This window comes from Salmo trutta, chromosome 36 (assembly GCF_901001165.1).
Source record: "Salmo trutta chromosome 36, fSalTru1.1, whole genome shotgun sequence".
Taxonomy (NCBI): Eukaryota; Metazoa; Chordata; class Actinopteri; order Salmoniformes; family Salmonidae; genus Salmo; species Salmo trutta.
The window spans coordinates 21656280-21672075 of record NC_042992.1 but is presented as its reverse complement, the minus strand read 5'-3'; the positions used below and the strand labels follow the sequence as shown (position 1 = coordinate 21672075).

Here is a 15796-nt window from a genome sequence, read left to right as displayed (position 1 = left end):
GAATCCACACTTCTGGAGCATCTGTCTCAGAACAACCCCACACCACAGAAAGTATGCGCTCACGTACTCCCTTCACCATGGTGATGGTCTGATCTGGCCACAATCTAGGGAGAGAATGTTTCCAAATAGAAAAGAGAAATTGAAAAGCATTTCCATTTGACAAATTCTGTTGGTTAAAAAGAAAAAAAATATCCCTTTTCCTTCTTTAATGCCCACTGAACACAACCTCTTACAATGTAATGTCCTTGGTGATTTGACCCTTGGGTGAAAGAATATAATGTGACATTGAGGCCTTTACTTCTTAAACATTGAACTTTAATTGTAAGTCTCTGTTCATGAATTGTGGTCTACAAGGCGCTAGCATGGCAGCAAATACCAGACTAATCTTTCAATCACAAACACATTTATTTGCAAAACAAACAACAAAAACTAACAAGATAAAATCAAAACAAAATGAGGGTTGCAAACCTCTGAACAAGACCCCTTTTGATACCTGAGCTTGATACAAAAAGGAGTCACAGTCCAGGTCTGCAGTGTTGTACAATGATGTTTAAGTCTTTACAAAAAGGTTCTGTATGAGTATAAACATTATGTACATCTTGTAGGTGGGATCTCAACACAGCATGAGGAAACAGTTCGCCAGATATCAGATTGAGAAAATGTAATTTCCAATACAACTAAAAGAAACTCGAAAAAGGCAAAACGTTCCTGGCTGACAGTTCTTCCTATCAAATCCTCAGCTCTAGCTCCTTTTAGGATTTTTTTGAACCCATCCATAAAGCATCCTTGGCACATCACTCTTCCCACATCAAAAACAAAGAATTGCTCCTCCAACTACCTCTACCACGCTCTCAATCTATTTCTCAACGTCAACAACCCACTTTTTTCATGAATATCCCCTGAATATTAATACATGTCATCAGGTTGACTCATTGATCCTGCTGGGTGAGACTCCACTGTGGCTTTGAGCAGGGGGTTAAGGGTCACTATGAGGGGGGGTCATCTCCGTGGATAGCCTTGTACTTGGTCATCTCCTCTGGAAATACCTTGCCCAGCTCAGAGATCAGCAGGCTCTTGAATTTCTGCAACCAAAGACAGAACAGAGGGGTCAGAGGTTGAAGCTGTAGATTATTTACTGTTATTTAGTCTGGATCTTTATGGCTCTGATGGTAATAAGACAGTATAATGGGGTTATACTGTATATGCTTAGGATACATCTTAGAATGCATTATTTCAATGTTTTATTTATTTAACTAGACAAGCTAGTTAAGAAGAAATTGTTATTTTCAATGACGGCCTACCGGGGAACAGTGGATTAACTACCTTGCTCAGGGGCAGAACGACAGATTTTTACCTTGTCAGCGATTCACTCCAGCAACCTTTTGGTTACTGGCCCAACACTCTAACCACTAGGCTACCTTATAATCACACCCTAATGCATTGTACCAGAAGGCTTTTACTAAAGTGTAACCAAGACTACTTGTCATCAAGTAATTTCCTCAATGTACTGATCTTCTATTTCTAGGCCGTTATTAAGCTTGAATCTACTGCCACTTACCGTCATGGTGTCAATCTTTCCTTTGACCTGCTCGTTCTTGGCCAGGGCCCTTTCCAGACACTCCTTAGTGTACAGCTGGGGGTTACGCCCCTGGTCTATGTATCTGACAACACAAGACAAAACATTACATCAGTTGAGTTAGGCTGAGGGTCTGTGGCCAAGTGGAGATCTGAGGGAGTGAAAGCGCTGATACATGGGTGACTGTCCTTCCGTTATGCTCACCATAGTCTAGCGTGGCCATCCTCCAAAAACTAATCTTGTTGACTTGACTATTAGAAGTCTGGAGAACTTAACTATTGTATTTTGCATTTGAATGAGAGCTAGGGATGGGCATTTGAAATGGACTTCACTATTCAAATAATATATTTTTGGGGCTATCCGGATAGTCAAAATCCATGCCTTGCCCTAATGTCAATTTGCCTTGTCTATTGCTGTTTTGGTTAGTAATTTTTGTCTTATTTCACTGTAGAGCCTCCAGCCCTGCTCAATATGCCTTAGCTAGCCCTTATGTTCCACCCCCCCACACTAGAGGTTGACCGATTAATCGGCAAGGCCGATTTCAAGTTTTCGTCATCGGTATTTTTTGATACCGATTATGGCCGATTATATTGCAATCCACAAGGAGACTGTGTGGCAGGCTGACCACCTGTTACGTGAGTGCAGCAAGGAGCCAAGGTAAGTTGCTAGCAAACATTAAACTTATCTTATTAAAAAACTATAAATCTTAACATAATCCCTAGTTAACTACACATGGTTGATGATATTCCTAGTTTAACTAGCTTGTCCTGCGTTGCATATAATCAATGTGGTGCCTGTTAATTTATCATCAAATCACAGAATACTTAGCCAAACGGGTGATGATTTAACAAAAGCGCATTTGCGGAAATAAAGCACAATCGTAGCATCAATGTCACAAGTTATAACCATAAACATCAATGCCTTTCTTAAAATCAATACACAAGTATATTTTTTTAAACCTGCATATTTAGTTAAAAGGAATTAATGTTAGCAGGCAATATTATCTAGGGAAATTGTGTCACTTCTCCTGCGTTCAGTGTAAGCAGAGTCAGGGTATATGCAGCAGTTTGGGCAGACTGGCTCAATGCGAACTGTGTGAACCATTTCTTCCTAACAAAGACCATAATTAATTTGCCAGAATTGTACATAATTATGACATAACATTGAAGGTTGTGCAATGTAACAGGAATATTTAGACTTAGGGATGCCACCCGTTCGGTAAAATACGTAACGGTTCCGTATTTCACTGAAAGAATAAACGTTTTGTTTTTCGAAATGATAGTTTCCGGATTTGACCATATTAATGACCTAAGGCTCGTATTTCTGTGGTTTATTATATTATAATTAAGTCTATGATTTGATATTTGATAGAGCAGTCTGACTGAGCGGTGGTAGGGAGCAGCAGGCTCGTAAGCATTCATTCAAACAGCACTTTCCTGCGTTTGCCAGCAGCTCTTAGCCATGCTTGAAGCACAGCTCTGTTTATGACTTCAAGCCTATCAACTACCGTGATTAGGCTGGCAATACTATAGTGCCTATTAGAACATCCAATAGTCAAAGGTATATTAAATACAAATGGTATAGTGAGAAATAGTCCTACAAATTCCTATAATAACTACAACCTAAAACTTCTTAACTGGGAATATTGAAGACTCATGCTAAAGGAACCCCCAGCTTCCATATGTTCTCATGTTCTGAGCAAGGAATTTAAACGTTAGCTTTTTTACATGGCACATATTGCACTTTTACTTTCACCAAATTGAACATGGTTCATTATTTACTTGAAACTAAATAGATTTTATTTATGTATTGTATTAAGTTAAAATAAGTGTTCATTCAGCATTGTTGTAATTGTCATTATTACAAATATATTTAAAAATATCGGCTATTTTTGGTCCTCCAGTAATAGGTATCGGTGTAAAAAAAATCATAATCGATTGACCTCTACCCCACACATGCGGTGACCGCACCTGGCTTAAAATGGTGCCTCTAGAGACAAAACCTCTCCCATCATCACTCAATGCCTAGGATTACCTCCACTAAACTCACATCCTACCATACCCTTGTCTGTACATTATGCCTTGAATCTATTCTATTGCGCCCAGAAAGCTGCTCCTTTTACTCTCTGTTCCGAACGCACTAGCCGACCAGTTCTTATAGCCTTTAGCCATACCCTTATCCTACGCCTCCTCTGTTCCTCTGGTGATGTAGAGGTTAATCCAGGCCCTGCAGTGCCTAGCTCCACTCCCATTCCCCAGGCGCTCTCATTTGTTGACTTCTGTAACCGTAAAAGCATTGGTTTCATGCATGTTAACATTAGAAACCTCCTCCCTAAGTTTGTTTTATTCACTGCTTTAGCACACTCCGCCAACACGGATGTCCTAGCCATGTCTGAATCCTGCATTAGGAAGGCCAACAAAAATCCTGACATTTTCATCCCTAATTATAACATTTTCCGATAAGATAGAACTGCCAAAGGAGACGGAGTTGCAATCTACTGCAGAGATAGTCTGCTGAGTTCTGTCATACTGTCCAGGTCTGTGCACAAACAAACCGATTCCGCTTGTTATAGACCCCCTTCAGCCCCCAGCTGTGCCCTGGACACCATATGTGAATTGATCGCCCCCCATCCATCTTCAGAGTTCATACTGTTAGGTGACCTAAACTGGGACAAGCTTAACACCCCGGCCGTACTACAATCTAAGCTAGATGCCCTCAATCTCACACAAAGTATCAAGGAACCTACCAGGTACAACCCTAAATCCGTAACCATGGGCACACTCTTAGAGATCATCCTGACCAACTTGCCCTCTAAATACACCTCTGCTGTCTTCAACCAGGATCTCAGCGATCACTGTCTCATTGCCTGCGTGCATAATTGGTCCGCGGTCAAACGACCACCCCTCATCACTGTCAAACTCTCCAGCGAGCAGGCCTTTCTAATTGACCTGGCCTGGGTATCCTGGAAAGATGTTGACCTCATCCCGTCAGTAGAGGATGCCTGGTTGCTCTTCAAAAGTGCTTTCCTCTCCATCTTAAATAAGCATGCCCCATTCAAAAAATGTAGAACGAAGAACAGATATAGCCCTTGGTTCACCCCAGACTTGACTGCCCTCGACCAGCACAAAAACATCCTGTGGCGTACTGCATTAGCATCAAATAGCCACCGCGATACGCAACTTTTCAGGGGAAGTCAGGAACCAATATACTCAGTCAGTTAGGAAAGCTAAGGCTAGCTTTTTCAAACAGAAATTTGCTTCCTGTAGCACTAATTCCAAAAGGTTTTGGGACACTGTAAAGTCCATGGAGAATAAGAGCACCTCCTCCCAGCTGCCCACTGCACTGAGGATAGGAAACATTGTCACCACCGATAAATCTACGATAATTTCAATAAGCATTTTACCACAGCTGGCCATGCTTTCCACCTGGCTAACCCTACTCCGGCCAACATCTCAGCACCCCCTGCAGCATAATTCCATTTGGCATTGACTAGAAATCTCCCAATTCACTTGCTACACATGGAGCATCTGTAGCACCAGCTTAATTGACCGACAATAACAAGCTACACGTGTGAAGGCTACCAGTGTATATCATTTTTATTTTGGGGAGCGCTCATAACTTTTATAAAATGTTTGAATATAATGGTCTATCCTTGTAGGCAATGTCACATTTTAAACCAAGCCTTTTCATTGTTAAAATAGGCCTATATTTTTTTCTCACAAATATTTATAACAAGTAATCATATACAAACGTACATTCAATATTCAAATAACCGTGCCCATCCCTAATGGAAGCGCTGGAATTCAAGCTCACACTGATTGACTCCGAGAAGAAATGACTACTCAGTTTCCCCTCAAGAGAGGCATTCCTTGCTTTTCATTTTTCTTTGTTTTGTCCCTGTCTTTTCTCCTACCGTGTCGGACAAAGTGCATCCTATCTTCTTGCAATTCACGAATGAGCACCTCTTTTTGAACAGGTATTTTGGTAAATGCGGTGAACCGAATCGTATCTGCGAGTGGCGTTCATATGCCTCCCTGATTTATAAGTTATTAAAAAAAGCTATCTGAATATGTTCAATCCTCACTGCAGGAACAAAATGTAGTGTGGAGTGAACCTCTTTCTGGTCCATGCTCATTTTAGAAGTGTGTAAAAAATAAATTGCAAGCGATTTAATTTCATCAGGTAAAAAATGCAATTGAACTCACATTTCACCTGACACTAAAGTTGCTGTTTTTCTTGGTTTTTCATCTATTTCTATGCACTACCGAACGAAGAACCCTTTGGAAGCCAAATGAGCATCTCTTTTAGGTGAACAGAGCCAAAAGATCCTGCTCATCGAAAAGACAAGGAATGATGCCCATCACTAGTTTAGCAACACAATCTCTATTTGGCTCTCCACCGATGCAAACTGTGATTGGTTTGATAAGTGGCAACTAAGGTTGGGCGATGTCTGGTATGACACATCGTCCCATTGCGCACAGAGGGGTCAATTGGTGGGAAGAACGCAATATTAAAAGGACACATTGCTAGGCCTGAACAGTGCTTATCTAGTCTAGACCGCAGAATCTTTTACAAAAATTGGTAGGGCCGTTTGTTGTGTCCATAAAAACTCAGATGTCAGTTATATTAGCGTAACTTTTAAAAGCGAATATTATACAGTGCCTTCGGAAAGTATTCAGACCCCTCTTTCCACATTGTTACTTTATAGCCTTGTTCTAAAATTGATTTAAATGTAAAAAAATAAAATATCTACCATACTCATTAAATAGCACCCGCAAAACACCAGTCTCAATGTCAACAGTGAAGAGGTGACTCCGGGATGCTGGCCTTCTAGGCAGAGTTGCAAAGAAAGCCATATCTCAGACTGGCCAATAAAAATAAAAGACGGGCAATAGAACACAGACACCGGACAGGGGGACTCTGCCTAGAAGGCCAGCATCCCGGAGTCGCCTCTTCACTGTTGACGTTGAGACTGGTGATTTGCGGGTACTATTTAATGAAGCTGCCAGTTGAGGACTTGTGAGGCATCTGTCTCTCAAACTAGACAGTCTAATATACTTGCCTTCTTGCTCAGTTTTGCACCAGGGCCTCCCACTCCTCTTTCTATTCTGGTTAGAGACAGTTTGTGCTGTTCTGTGAAGGGATAAGTACACAGCATTGCCAAGAAACTGAAGATCTCGTTCAATTTCTCGCATGGAATAGCCTTCATTTCTCAGAACAAGAATAGACTGACGAGTTTCAGAAGAAAGTTCTTAGTTTCTGGCCATTTTGAGCCTGTAATCAAACCCACAAATGCTGATGCTCCAGATACTCAACTAGTCTAAAGAAGGCCAGTTTTATTGCTTCTTTAAATCAGCACAACAGTTTTTAGCTGTGCTAACATAATTGCAAAAGGGTTTTCTAATGATAAATTAGTATTTTAAAATGATAAACTTAGATTAGCTAACAACAATGGACCTCCTTACACCTATGTAGATAAGCCATAAGTTCAGCCGTTCCCAGCTACAATAGTCATTTACAACATTAACAATGTCTACATTGTATTTCTGATCAATTTGATGTTACTGTAATGGACAAAAATGTGTTTTCTTTCATAAACAAGGACATTTCTCAGTGACCCCAAGCTTTTGAACAGTAGTGTATGTAAATAAGGTATCTATTTACTTTTTTTATAAATTAGAAAACATTTATAAAAACCTGTTTTCGCTTTGTCATTGTGGGGAATTGTGTGTAGATTGATGAGGTGAAAAAAATACTTTTATCCATTTTAGAATAAGGCTGTAACGTAACAAAATGTGGAAAAAGTCAAGGGGTCTGAATACTTTCCGAATGCACTGTAGCCATATAAAGTGTAGGCTATTGTTATTTAATCTTAAATCATCTGGGTAAGCGCATTTGCTTAGTAAGGGTTAAATAAAATAAAACTAAGTTACATACTTTCTCCAATTAGGCTACTGTCAAACAGTTTCAGACTGAAAAAAAATAAGGAAGTGACGGGATTTCACTATAGCATAGCCTGCAATACACTTAATCAGAAAAAACTATGGCTGACTTGGTGTGAAAGAAAAGCACATCGTCGCCTGTTTGGCAGTTCTTCAGATTTAGGTTGAATGAATAAAGTGAGCCAGCACACCTGACCCAAGTCACTTGCAGAATAGCCAACAGATCATCAGGGTAAAGAGTACATTCCCTAGGTGGCAAAGGTCCGGATGGATATTGTCATTTATTGGCGTAGTAACAAACCCCTGCCTCCCAACCCATGTGAATCCAAACACCGCTCTTGTTGGCAGAGAGAAAATGTTACAGTTTTAAAGCTAATTTCCAGCAATTATACACATTTTGCATGGGGTAGAGTATTTGTTTGCCGTTTTAAAGCTAATTTCCTGCAATTCTACACATTTTATAATGTCTCTAAACAGGATCAAATTAAATACAAAAATCCTCAGCAATCTACACACAATAGCCCATAATGACAAAGTGAAAACAGATTTAGAATATTTTGTACATAAAAAAAACAAAAAACACACAGAAATACCTAATTTACTTAAGTATTTAGCCCCTTTGCTATGAGACTTGAAATTAAGCTCAGGTTCATCCTGTTTCAATTGAAAATCCTTGAGATGTTTCTACAACTGGATTGGAGTCCACCTGTGGAAAATTAAATTGATTGGACATGATTTGGAAAAGCCCACAACTGTCTACACTACCGGTCAAAAGTTTAAGAACACCTACTCATTTACGTTTTTTTTTCTTTTTACTATTTTCTACATTGTAGAATAATAGTGAAGACATCAAAACTATGAAATAACACATATGGAATCATGTAGTAACCAAAAAAGTGTTAAACAACTCAACCAGCTTCACCTGGAATGCTTTTTCAACAGTCTTGAAGGAGTTCCCAGATATGCTGAGCACTTGTTGGCTGCTTTTCCTTCACTCTGCAGTCCGACTCATCCCAAAACATCTAAATTTGGTTGAGGTCGGGGGGATTGTGGAGGCCAGGCCATCTGATGCAGCACTCCATCACTCTCCTTCTTGGTCAAATAGCCCTTACACAGCCTGGAGGTGTGTTGGGTCATTGTCCTGTTGAAAAACAAATGATAGTCCCACTAAGCCCAAACCAGATGTGATGGCGTATCACTGCAGAATGCTGTGGTAGCCATGCTGGTTAAGTGTGCCTTGAATTCTAAATAAATCCCAGACAGTGTCACCAGCAAAGCACCCCACACCAACACACCTCCTCCATGCTTCACGGTGGGAACTACACATGAGGAGATCATCCGTTCACCCACACCACATCTCACAAAGACACGGTGGTTGGAACCAAAAATCTAAAATGTCAACTCCTGACCAAAGGCTAAATTTCCACAGGTCTAATGTTCATTGCTTATGTTTCTTTGCCAAAGCAAGTGTCTTCTTCTTATGGTGTCCTTTAGTAGTGGTTTCAATTGGATAATTGGACCATGAAGGCCTGATTTACGCAGTCTCTTCTGAACAGTTGATGTTGAGATGTGTCTGTTACTTGAACTCGATGAAGAATTTATTTGGGCTGAAATTTCTGAGGCTGGTAACTCTAATGAACTTATCCTCTGCAGCAGAGGTAACTCTGGGTCTTCCATTCCTGTGGCGGTCCTCATGACAGCCAGTTTCAACATAGTGCTTGATGGTTTTTGCAACTGCACTTGAAGAAACTTTCAAAGTTCTTGACATTTTCTGTATGTCTTAAAGTAATGAAAGACTGTTGTTTCTCTTTGCTTATTTGAGCTTTTCTTGCCATAATATGGACTTGGTCTTTTACAAAATAGGGCTATCTTCTGTATACCCCCCATACCTTGTCACAACACAACTGATTGGCTCAAACACTATGCTCAACTCAGTGGCCCTGCCCATGTGAACAGACATTGGTTATAAACTATGAAACACAACCTTCTCTCCCCTCGTGTGTGTGTGTGTGTGTGTGTGTGTGTGTATATATGTGTATATATATATATATATATATATATATATATATATATATATATATATATATATATAAAGCCCTTGATGAAAATGTAACTTTCTGTTCTGAGGACGTTAGGGCAACAGTCCTACGTTAAAAGGGCTCAGATAATAAGCTGTTCCAAGGATGTGTGGACTTGAGGTCCCCGCGTTGAAAGGACAAAGACCACCTACAGAACTATGCCAACCTTAGAGAACCTAACGAAATTAGCATCGAATTTCAATGTGAAGGTGACGACCTACATGCCGGAAGGATGAATTTCGACTATACCAGCCAGAATATAGCATAAGCATATAGCATGGCAACTTGGCATGAACTTTGAACTCTTATTCATAATTATGTATTGCTGATTCAACTTGTTAGCCAGGGTTTGTAAAGATAACCAAGAATTTACAACTTTCAGATGAGACTAAATAAGGTGAGGATTAAATATTGACTGCTACTGACGTAAAAGATTACTAGGTCTTTAAGAGTTTATTCGGAAGATAACAGCTCTATAAACATTATTTCGTGGTGCCCCGACTTTGTAGTTAATTATCTACCTGATTAGCTTAATCAGGTAATATTAATTATAGAGAAATTATTTTATAGAATAGCATGTCATATCACTTAATCCGACATAGCCAAGACACGACAGTTGCCAGAGAGGAAGGAAACCTCAAGGATTTCACCATGAGGCCAATGATGACTAAAACAGTTAAAGTATTATGGGTGTGATAGGAGAAAACTGAGGAAACTGTAGTTACTTCACAATCCTAAGAATGACAAGGAAGCCTGTACATAATACAATTATTCAAAACATGCATCCCGTTCGCAATTAGGCATTAAAGTAAAACTGCAAAAAATGTGGCAAAGAAATTAACTTTATGTCCTGAATACAAAGCGTTATGTTTGGGGGCAAATCCAACTCATCACTGAGTATCACACGTCATATTTTCAAGCATGATCGTCGGCTGCATCATGTTATGGATATGCTTGTCATCGGCAAGAACTAGGGAGTTGAAGATAAAAATAAACTGAATAGAGCTAAGCAAAGGCAAAAAACCCTAGAGGAAAACCTGGTTCAGTCCATTTTCCAACACACTGTGATAAATTCACCTTTCAGCAGGACAACAACCTAAAACACAAGGCCAAATCTACACTGGAGTTGCTTACCAAGACGACATTGAATGTTCCCGAGTGGCCTAGTTACAGTTTTGACTTAAAATTGGCTTGAAACTATAAGGCAAGACGTGAAAAAGGCTATCTAACAACGACCAACTTGAAAGAGCTTGAAAAAATGTTTAATGAATAATGTGCAAATATCGCACAATGCAGGTGTGCAAAGCTCTTAGAGACTTACCCAGAAAGACTCAACTGTAATCGCTGCCAAAGCTGATTGTAACATGTATTGACACAGGGGTGTGAATACTTATTTCATTTTCAATACATTTTTTAATTTTTTTTAATCTAAAAACATGTTTTCACTGTCATTATGGGGTATTGTGTGTAGATGGCAGAGAAAAAATTTGTATATTTAGGATTTTTACAGTTCGATAGGAAAAAAGGGATAGCCTAAAGATAATAGGCTTATTCATTTTTAGCCTAAGACAATGTTCATTCAAGTGCTATAAAGAATGTTACAGGCAAAACGTCAGTATAGGGACAAAGTGGAGTCACAATTCAACAGCTCAAACATGAGACTTATGTGGCAGGGTCTACAGACAATCACGGACTACAAAAACAAAACAAGCCATGTTGTGGACTCTGCCGTCTTGCTCCCGGAGAAGCTAAACACCTTTTTCGCCCGCTTTGAGGATAACACAGTGCCACCGTTGCAGCCTGCTTCCAAGGCCTGTGGGCTCTCCTTCTCCGTGACCGACATGAGTAAGACATTTAACACGATGCAATCGCCATCGCACTGCCCTATCCCATCTGGACAAGAGGAATACCAATGTAAGAATGCTGCTCATTGACTACAGCTCAGCATTCAACACCATAGTACCCTCCAAGCTCATCATTAAACACGAGGCCCTGGATCTGAACCCACCCTGTGCAACTGGGTCCTGGACCTGACAAGCCACCCCCAGGTGGTGAGGGTAGGAAACAATACCTCCACTTCGCTGATCCTCAACACTGGGGCCCCACAAGGGTGCGTGCTCAGCCCCCTCCTGTATTCCCTGTTCACCCATGACTGTGTGGCCATGCACGCCTCCAACTCGATCATCAAGTTTGCAGATGACACAACAGTAGTAGGTTTGATTACCAACAATGACAAAACAGCCTACAGGGAAGAGGTGAGGGCTCTGTGAGTGTGGTGCCAGGGAAATAACCTCTCACTCAACAAAACAAAGGAGATGATCGTAGACTTCAGGAAACAGCTGAGGGAGCATGCCCCTATCCACATCGACGGGACCGCAGTGGAGAAAGTGGAAAGCTTCAAGTTCCTCGGCGTACACATCACTGACAATCTGAAATGGTCCACCCACACAGACAGTGTGGTGAGAAGGTGCACCAGCGCCTCTTCAACCTCAGGAGGCTGAAGAAATTTGTCTTGGCACCTAAAACCCCTTAGAAATTTTTACAGATGCATAATTGAGAGCATCCTGTCAGGCTGTATCACTGCCTGGTACAGCAACTGCACCGCTCGCAACCGCAGGGCTCTCTCCAGAGGGTGGTGAGGTCTGCCCAACGCATCCCTGGAGGCAAACTACCCGCCCTCCAGGACATCTACAGCACCCAATGTCACAGGAAGGCAAAAGAAAATCATCAAGGGCATTAACCACCCGAGTCACTGCCCGTTCACCCCACTATCCTCCAGAAGGCGGGGGTCAGTACAGGTGCATCAAAACTGGGACCGGAAGACTGAAAAACTGCTTCTATCTCAAGGCCATCAGACTGTTAAATAGCCATCAGTAACACATTAGAGGCTGCTGCCTATATACATAGACTTGAAATCACTGGCCACTTTAATAAATGGAACACTCGTCACTTTAATAATGTTTACATATTTTGCATTACTCATCTCATACTGTATCTTAGTCTATGCCGCTCTGAGATTGCTCGTCCACATATTTATATATTCTTAATTACATACCTTTACTTAGATGTGTGTATTGTTGTGAAATTGTTAGATATTACTGCACTGTTGGAGCTAGAGACACAAGCACTTCGCTACACCAACAATAACATCTGCTAAATGTGTATGTGACTAATAAAATTTGATTTTGAGCTAAATAATCCTTTGTTTATCTTTTATATCAATGCACAATTCATAAGTTATTGAAAATAATGTTTGAGACAACTCAGACACCGACTCATTATTAATTTATTTTTTGTTCGCAGTTTTTGAAAGTGCTGCTGCCGGAGTTTATGACCGATTGCCCGCTGCGCAATTCAAGGACATTAATAAACACTGACAATATTACTATAATAAACAGTGACAATATTACAAATATTAGTTTATCATTTTAACTTGTCAAAGTAACATTTCCTGCAACTTATTGACAGTAGCCTGTGTGTTGGCATATATTATTGGCTGTTTGGTTTGCAAGGAGGGATTTTCTGACGGCACAATTTACTTTGCCAACACTTTGGTCAAGTAACGCAGAAACGTACCATGTGTTTATACTTCCTATTCGATTAGTCTATCTTGCAATTGTTTGTTCTCTCTCTCATAACTATACATTGTTTTTATTTAGGCTATTTTCAAACAACTGTCTGAATTGGAACTCTGTTAATTCGATGGTTGATCATGAAAGAGTAGGTTATGCCTAGGCCAACAAGTCATATTCAAATCGAATAAGGATCGGGGAGAAAAAGGGAAATTACGATTTTAAAACAATAAGCCAGACAACGGAGCGTCCGCTGTAAAAGGCCCATGATCATCAGACATTGGAGAGGGGAAAAACCACAGTAGGCTCTGTCTGACATTTTGGCTGCTTTGGTGCTCTCCTCTCTTTGTACAATCTACATTGTCCTTTTGCATTATGCTAATATTCTAACTACCTCATATGTATTGAACATTTAGGCTATGGGAAAAAGGGAATAGGCCAATTGGCATGTCGCCCTGCTGTGTGCTCGGTGGTAAAATCATCCAACCCTAGTGGCAATGCGTCACTAGTTTCCATCATCTTCCTGAGAACTTCCCCAGGCTTTCAAAAGTAAACTAGAGATCTAGACATGGAAAGTGTATGTTTAAGTTGGAACATCTACTCACTCAAAAGCCTCGAGAGGAACGTTAATCTCATGTAGCTGCTGGCGACATTTCTCAATGTCCTGCAGTCCCGTGATCATGTAGTTTCTGAAATGCACAGGCGTAGAGACGTTTCAACAACTAGCAGGCAAAATCATCAACCACAACTACCATACAACTAACTTCCTACCTCGACATGACTGTCAGCATTTAACCTGGTCTGTAAACTGGTCATCTCTGTATACCCGTCGCAAGACCCACTGGTGGATGCTTATTTATAAAACCCTCTTAAGACCTCACACCCCCCTATCTGAGATACCTACTGCAGCCCTCATCCTCCACCTGTTCTGACAGTCACATTCTGTTAAAGGTCCTCAAAGCACACACATCCCTTGGGTTGCTCCTCTTTTCAGTTGACTGCAGCTAGCGACTGGAACTAGCTGCAAACAACACTCAAACTGGACAGTTTTCTCTCTTCATTCAAAGACTCAATCATGGACACCCTTACTGACAGTTGTGGCTGCTTTGCGTTATGTATTGTATAGGTATTGTCTCTACCTTCTTGTCCTTTGTGCCGTTGTCTGTGCCCAAAAATGTTTGTACCATGTTTTCTGCTGCTGCCATGTTGTGTTGCTGCTACCATGTTGTTGTGTGTTGCTACCACGCTATGTTGTCTTAGGTCTCTCTTTATGTAGTGTTGTGGTGTCTCTTGTCGTGATGCGTTTTTTAATCCCAGTCCCTGTCCCCGCAGGAGACCTTTTGCCTTTTGGTAGGCAGTCATTGTAAATAATAAATTTGTTCTTAACTGACTTGCCTAGTTAAATAAAGGTAAAATAAAAAAATGATGTGCAGTCTTTTATAACCTTTTGTGTGTCTATGACAGCGATGTGCAACTTTAGTCCTCGGTGGCCTGGTGTCACTTTTTCGCCAGTCCCAACTAACACGCCTGACTACATTTAAATCAACTAATTATGATCTTCCGTTTTTTTTTATAAAGTGTGACACCACTCCGGCCCCCGAGGACTGGAGTTGCCCATACCTGGTCTATGACATTGATAGCTAGTTAGTACAGTCAAAGTAGCTAACTAGCTAACTTAACTATGTGGAGGCTAGCTAGCATAATTTTACTTTTGTAAACAACTCTACTGTATTGATAACTTGGGGAGTTAGTATTAACATATTTATGTGGCTAGCTATGATGGCTAGTAATACTAGAAATACCTAGCTAGCTAACTGGCATCACTTACAGTTTTTGGTTGAGTCCTGTTTGACTGCTAGGTTGAAAGTCGCTAACGATAATTCCCATCTGTCGAATATTTTCAACGAACTTCTCGAGATGCTCCTCGAGGTTATCAAATTTCTCAGCCATGTCTCCAACAAAACGTTATGTGTTCATTTCTCATAAACATAAAATATTTGTGGAAATATAAAAACCCAGACAAAGTCTTTTGTCAATTCATCACAATGTTAATCACTTCCCAGACCCCCATGGGGTCGTCACTAGTTACCACAGCCACAAGGTGATCATTAAGGCTAAACCCCGCCTATTTCTAAAATGTATCTTCTTAAAATCTGATTTTAAAACTAACCTTAACCCCGACATTACCCACACTGATAACATCATGTCTAACCTTAAATTAATAGCAAAAAGCACATTTTGGTTTTCATACATTTTTACGATAACGCAAATGTTGACTTTGTGGCTGTGGTAACTAGGGAAAAACACTCCCATGGCATACTGCTTTCCGGAAGAGTGAGAACCAATCATTGGCGAATGTGTAGTTGCCGTAGCGACAGACTGCCGTCTGCAGCTCAAGATTACCGCAAAGCGTCGTGCTCTGAAATATCGATACATTGTTGCAACTAACATTGATTTTAAAACGTATCATCCTCACCACGCATGTGTAATGCAGTGAATTTGCCTGCATTTATTTATAGTTTGGTAGACAATGTTATGTAAATGTTTAGAATTAATAAAAGCAGTGCAGTGAAACATTGAAATATACAAAATATAAAATACAGTAAAATACTTTGTAGGCTACTTAAG

General features: G+C 40.4%; 1 protein-coding gene across 1 annotated transcript; it reads right to left on the bottom strand.

Annotated features, from left to right (window-relative positions):
• Positions 1-293: 293 nt before the first annotated feature.
• LOC115175636 (mediator of RNA polymerase II transcription subunit 10) lies at positions 294-15270 on the bottom strand. Its single transcript, XM_029735041.1, has 4 exons — positions 14997-15270; positions 13774-13857; positions 1559-1661; positions 294-1082 (listed from the first exon to the last, which is right to left on the bottom strand). The coding sequence occupies exons 1-4, from the start codon at positions 15116-15118 to the stop codon at positions 987-989; spliced, it is 405 nt and encodes a 134-aa protein (XP_029590901.1). The 5' UTR covers positions 15119-15270; the 3' UTR covers positions 294-986.
• Between the last annotated feature and the right edge of the window lie 526 nt (positions 15271-15796).

Bases quoted from the DNA above. Each gene is read 5' to 3' on its own strand.
- LOC115175636 (XM_029735041.1), bottom strand. From the start codon at position 15,118: ATGGCTGAGAAATTTGATAACCTCGAGGAGCATCTCGAGAAGTTCGTT. The intron at 13,858-14,996 runs GTAAGTGATGCC...TGTGCATTTCAG, and splicing joins ACAGGACTCAACCAAAAACT to AAACTACATGATCACGGGAC. The intron at 1,662-13,773 runs GTGAGTAGATGT...TTGTGTTGTCAG, and splicing joins GTTCCTCTCGAGGCTTTTGA to ATACATAGACCAGGGGCGTA.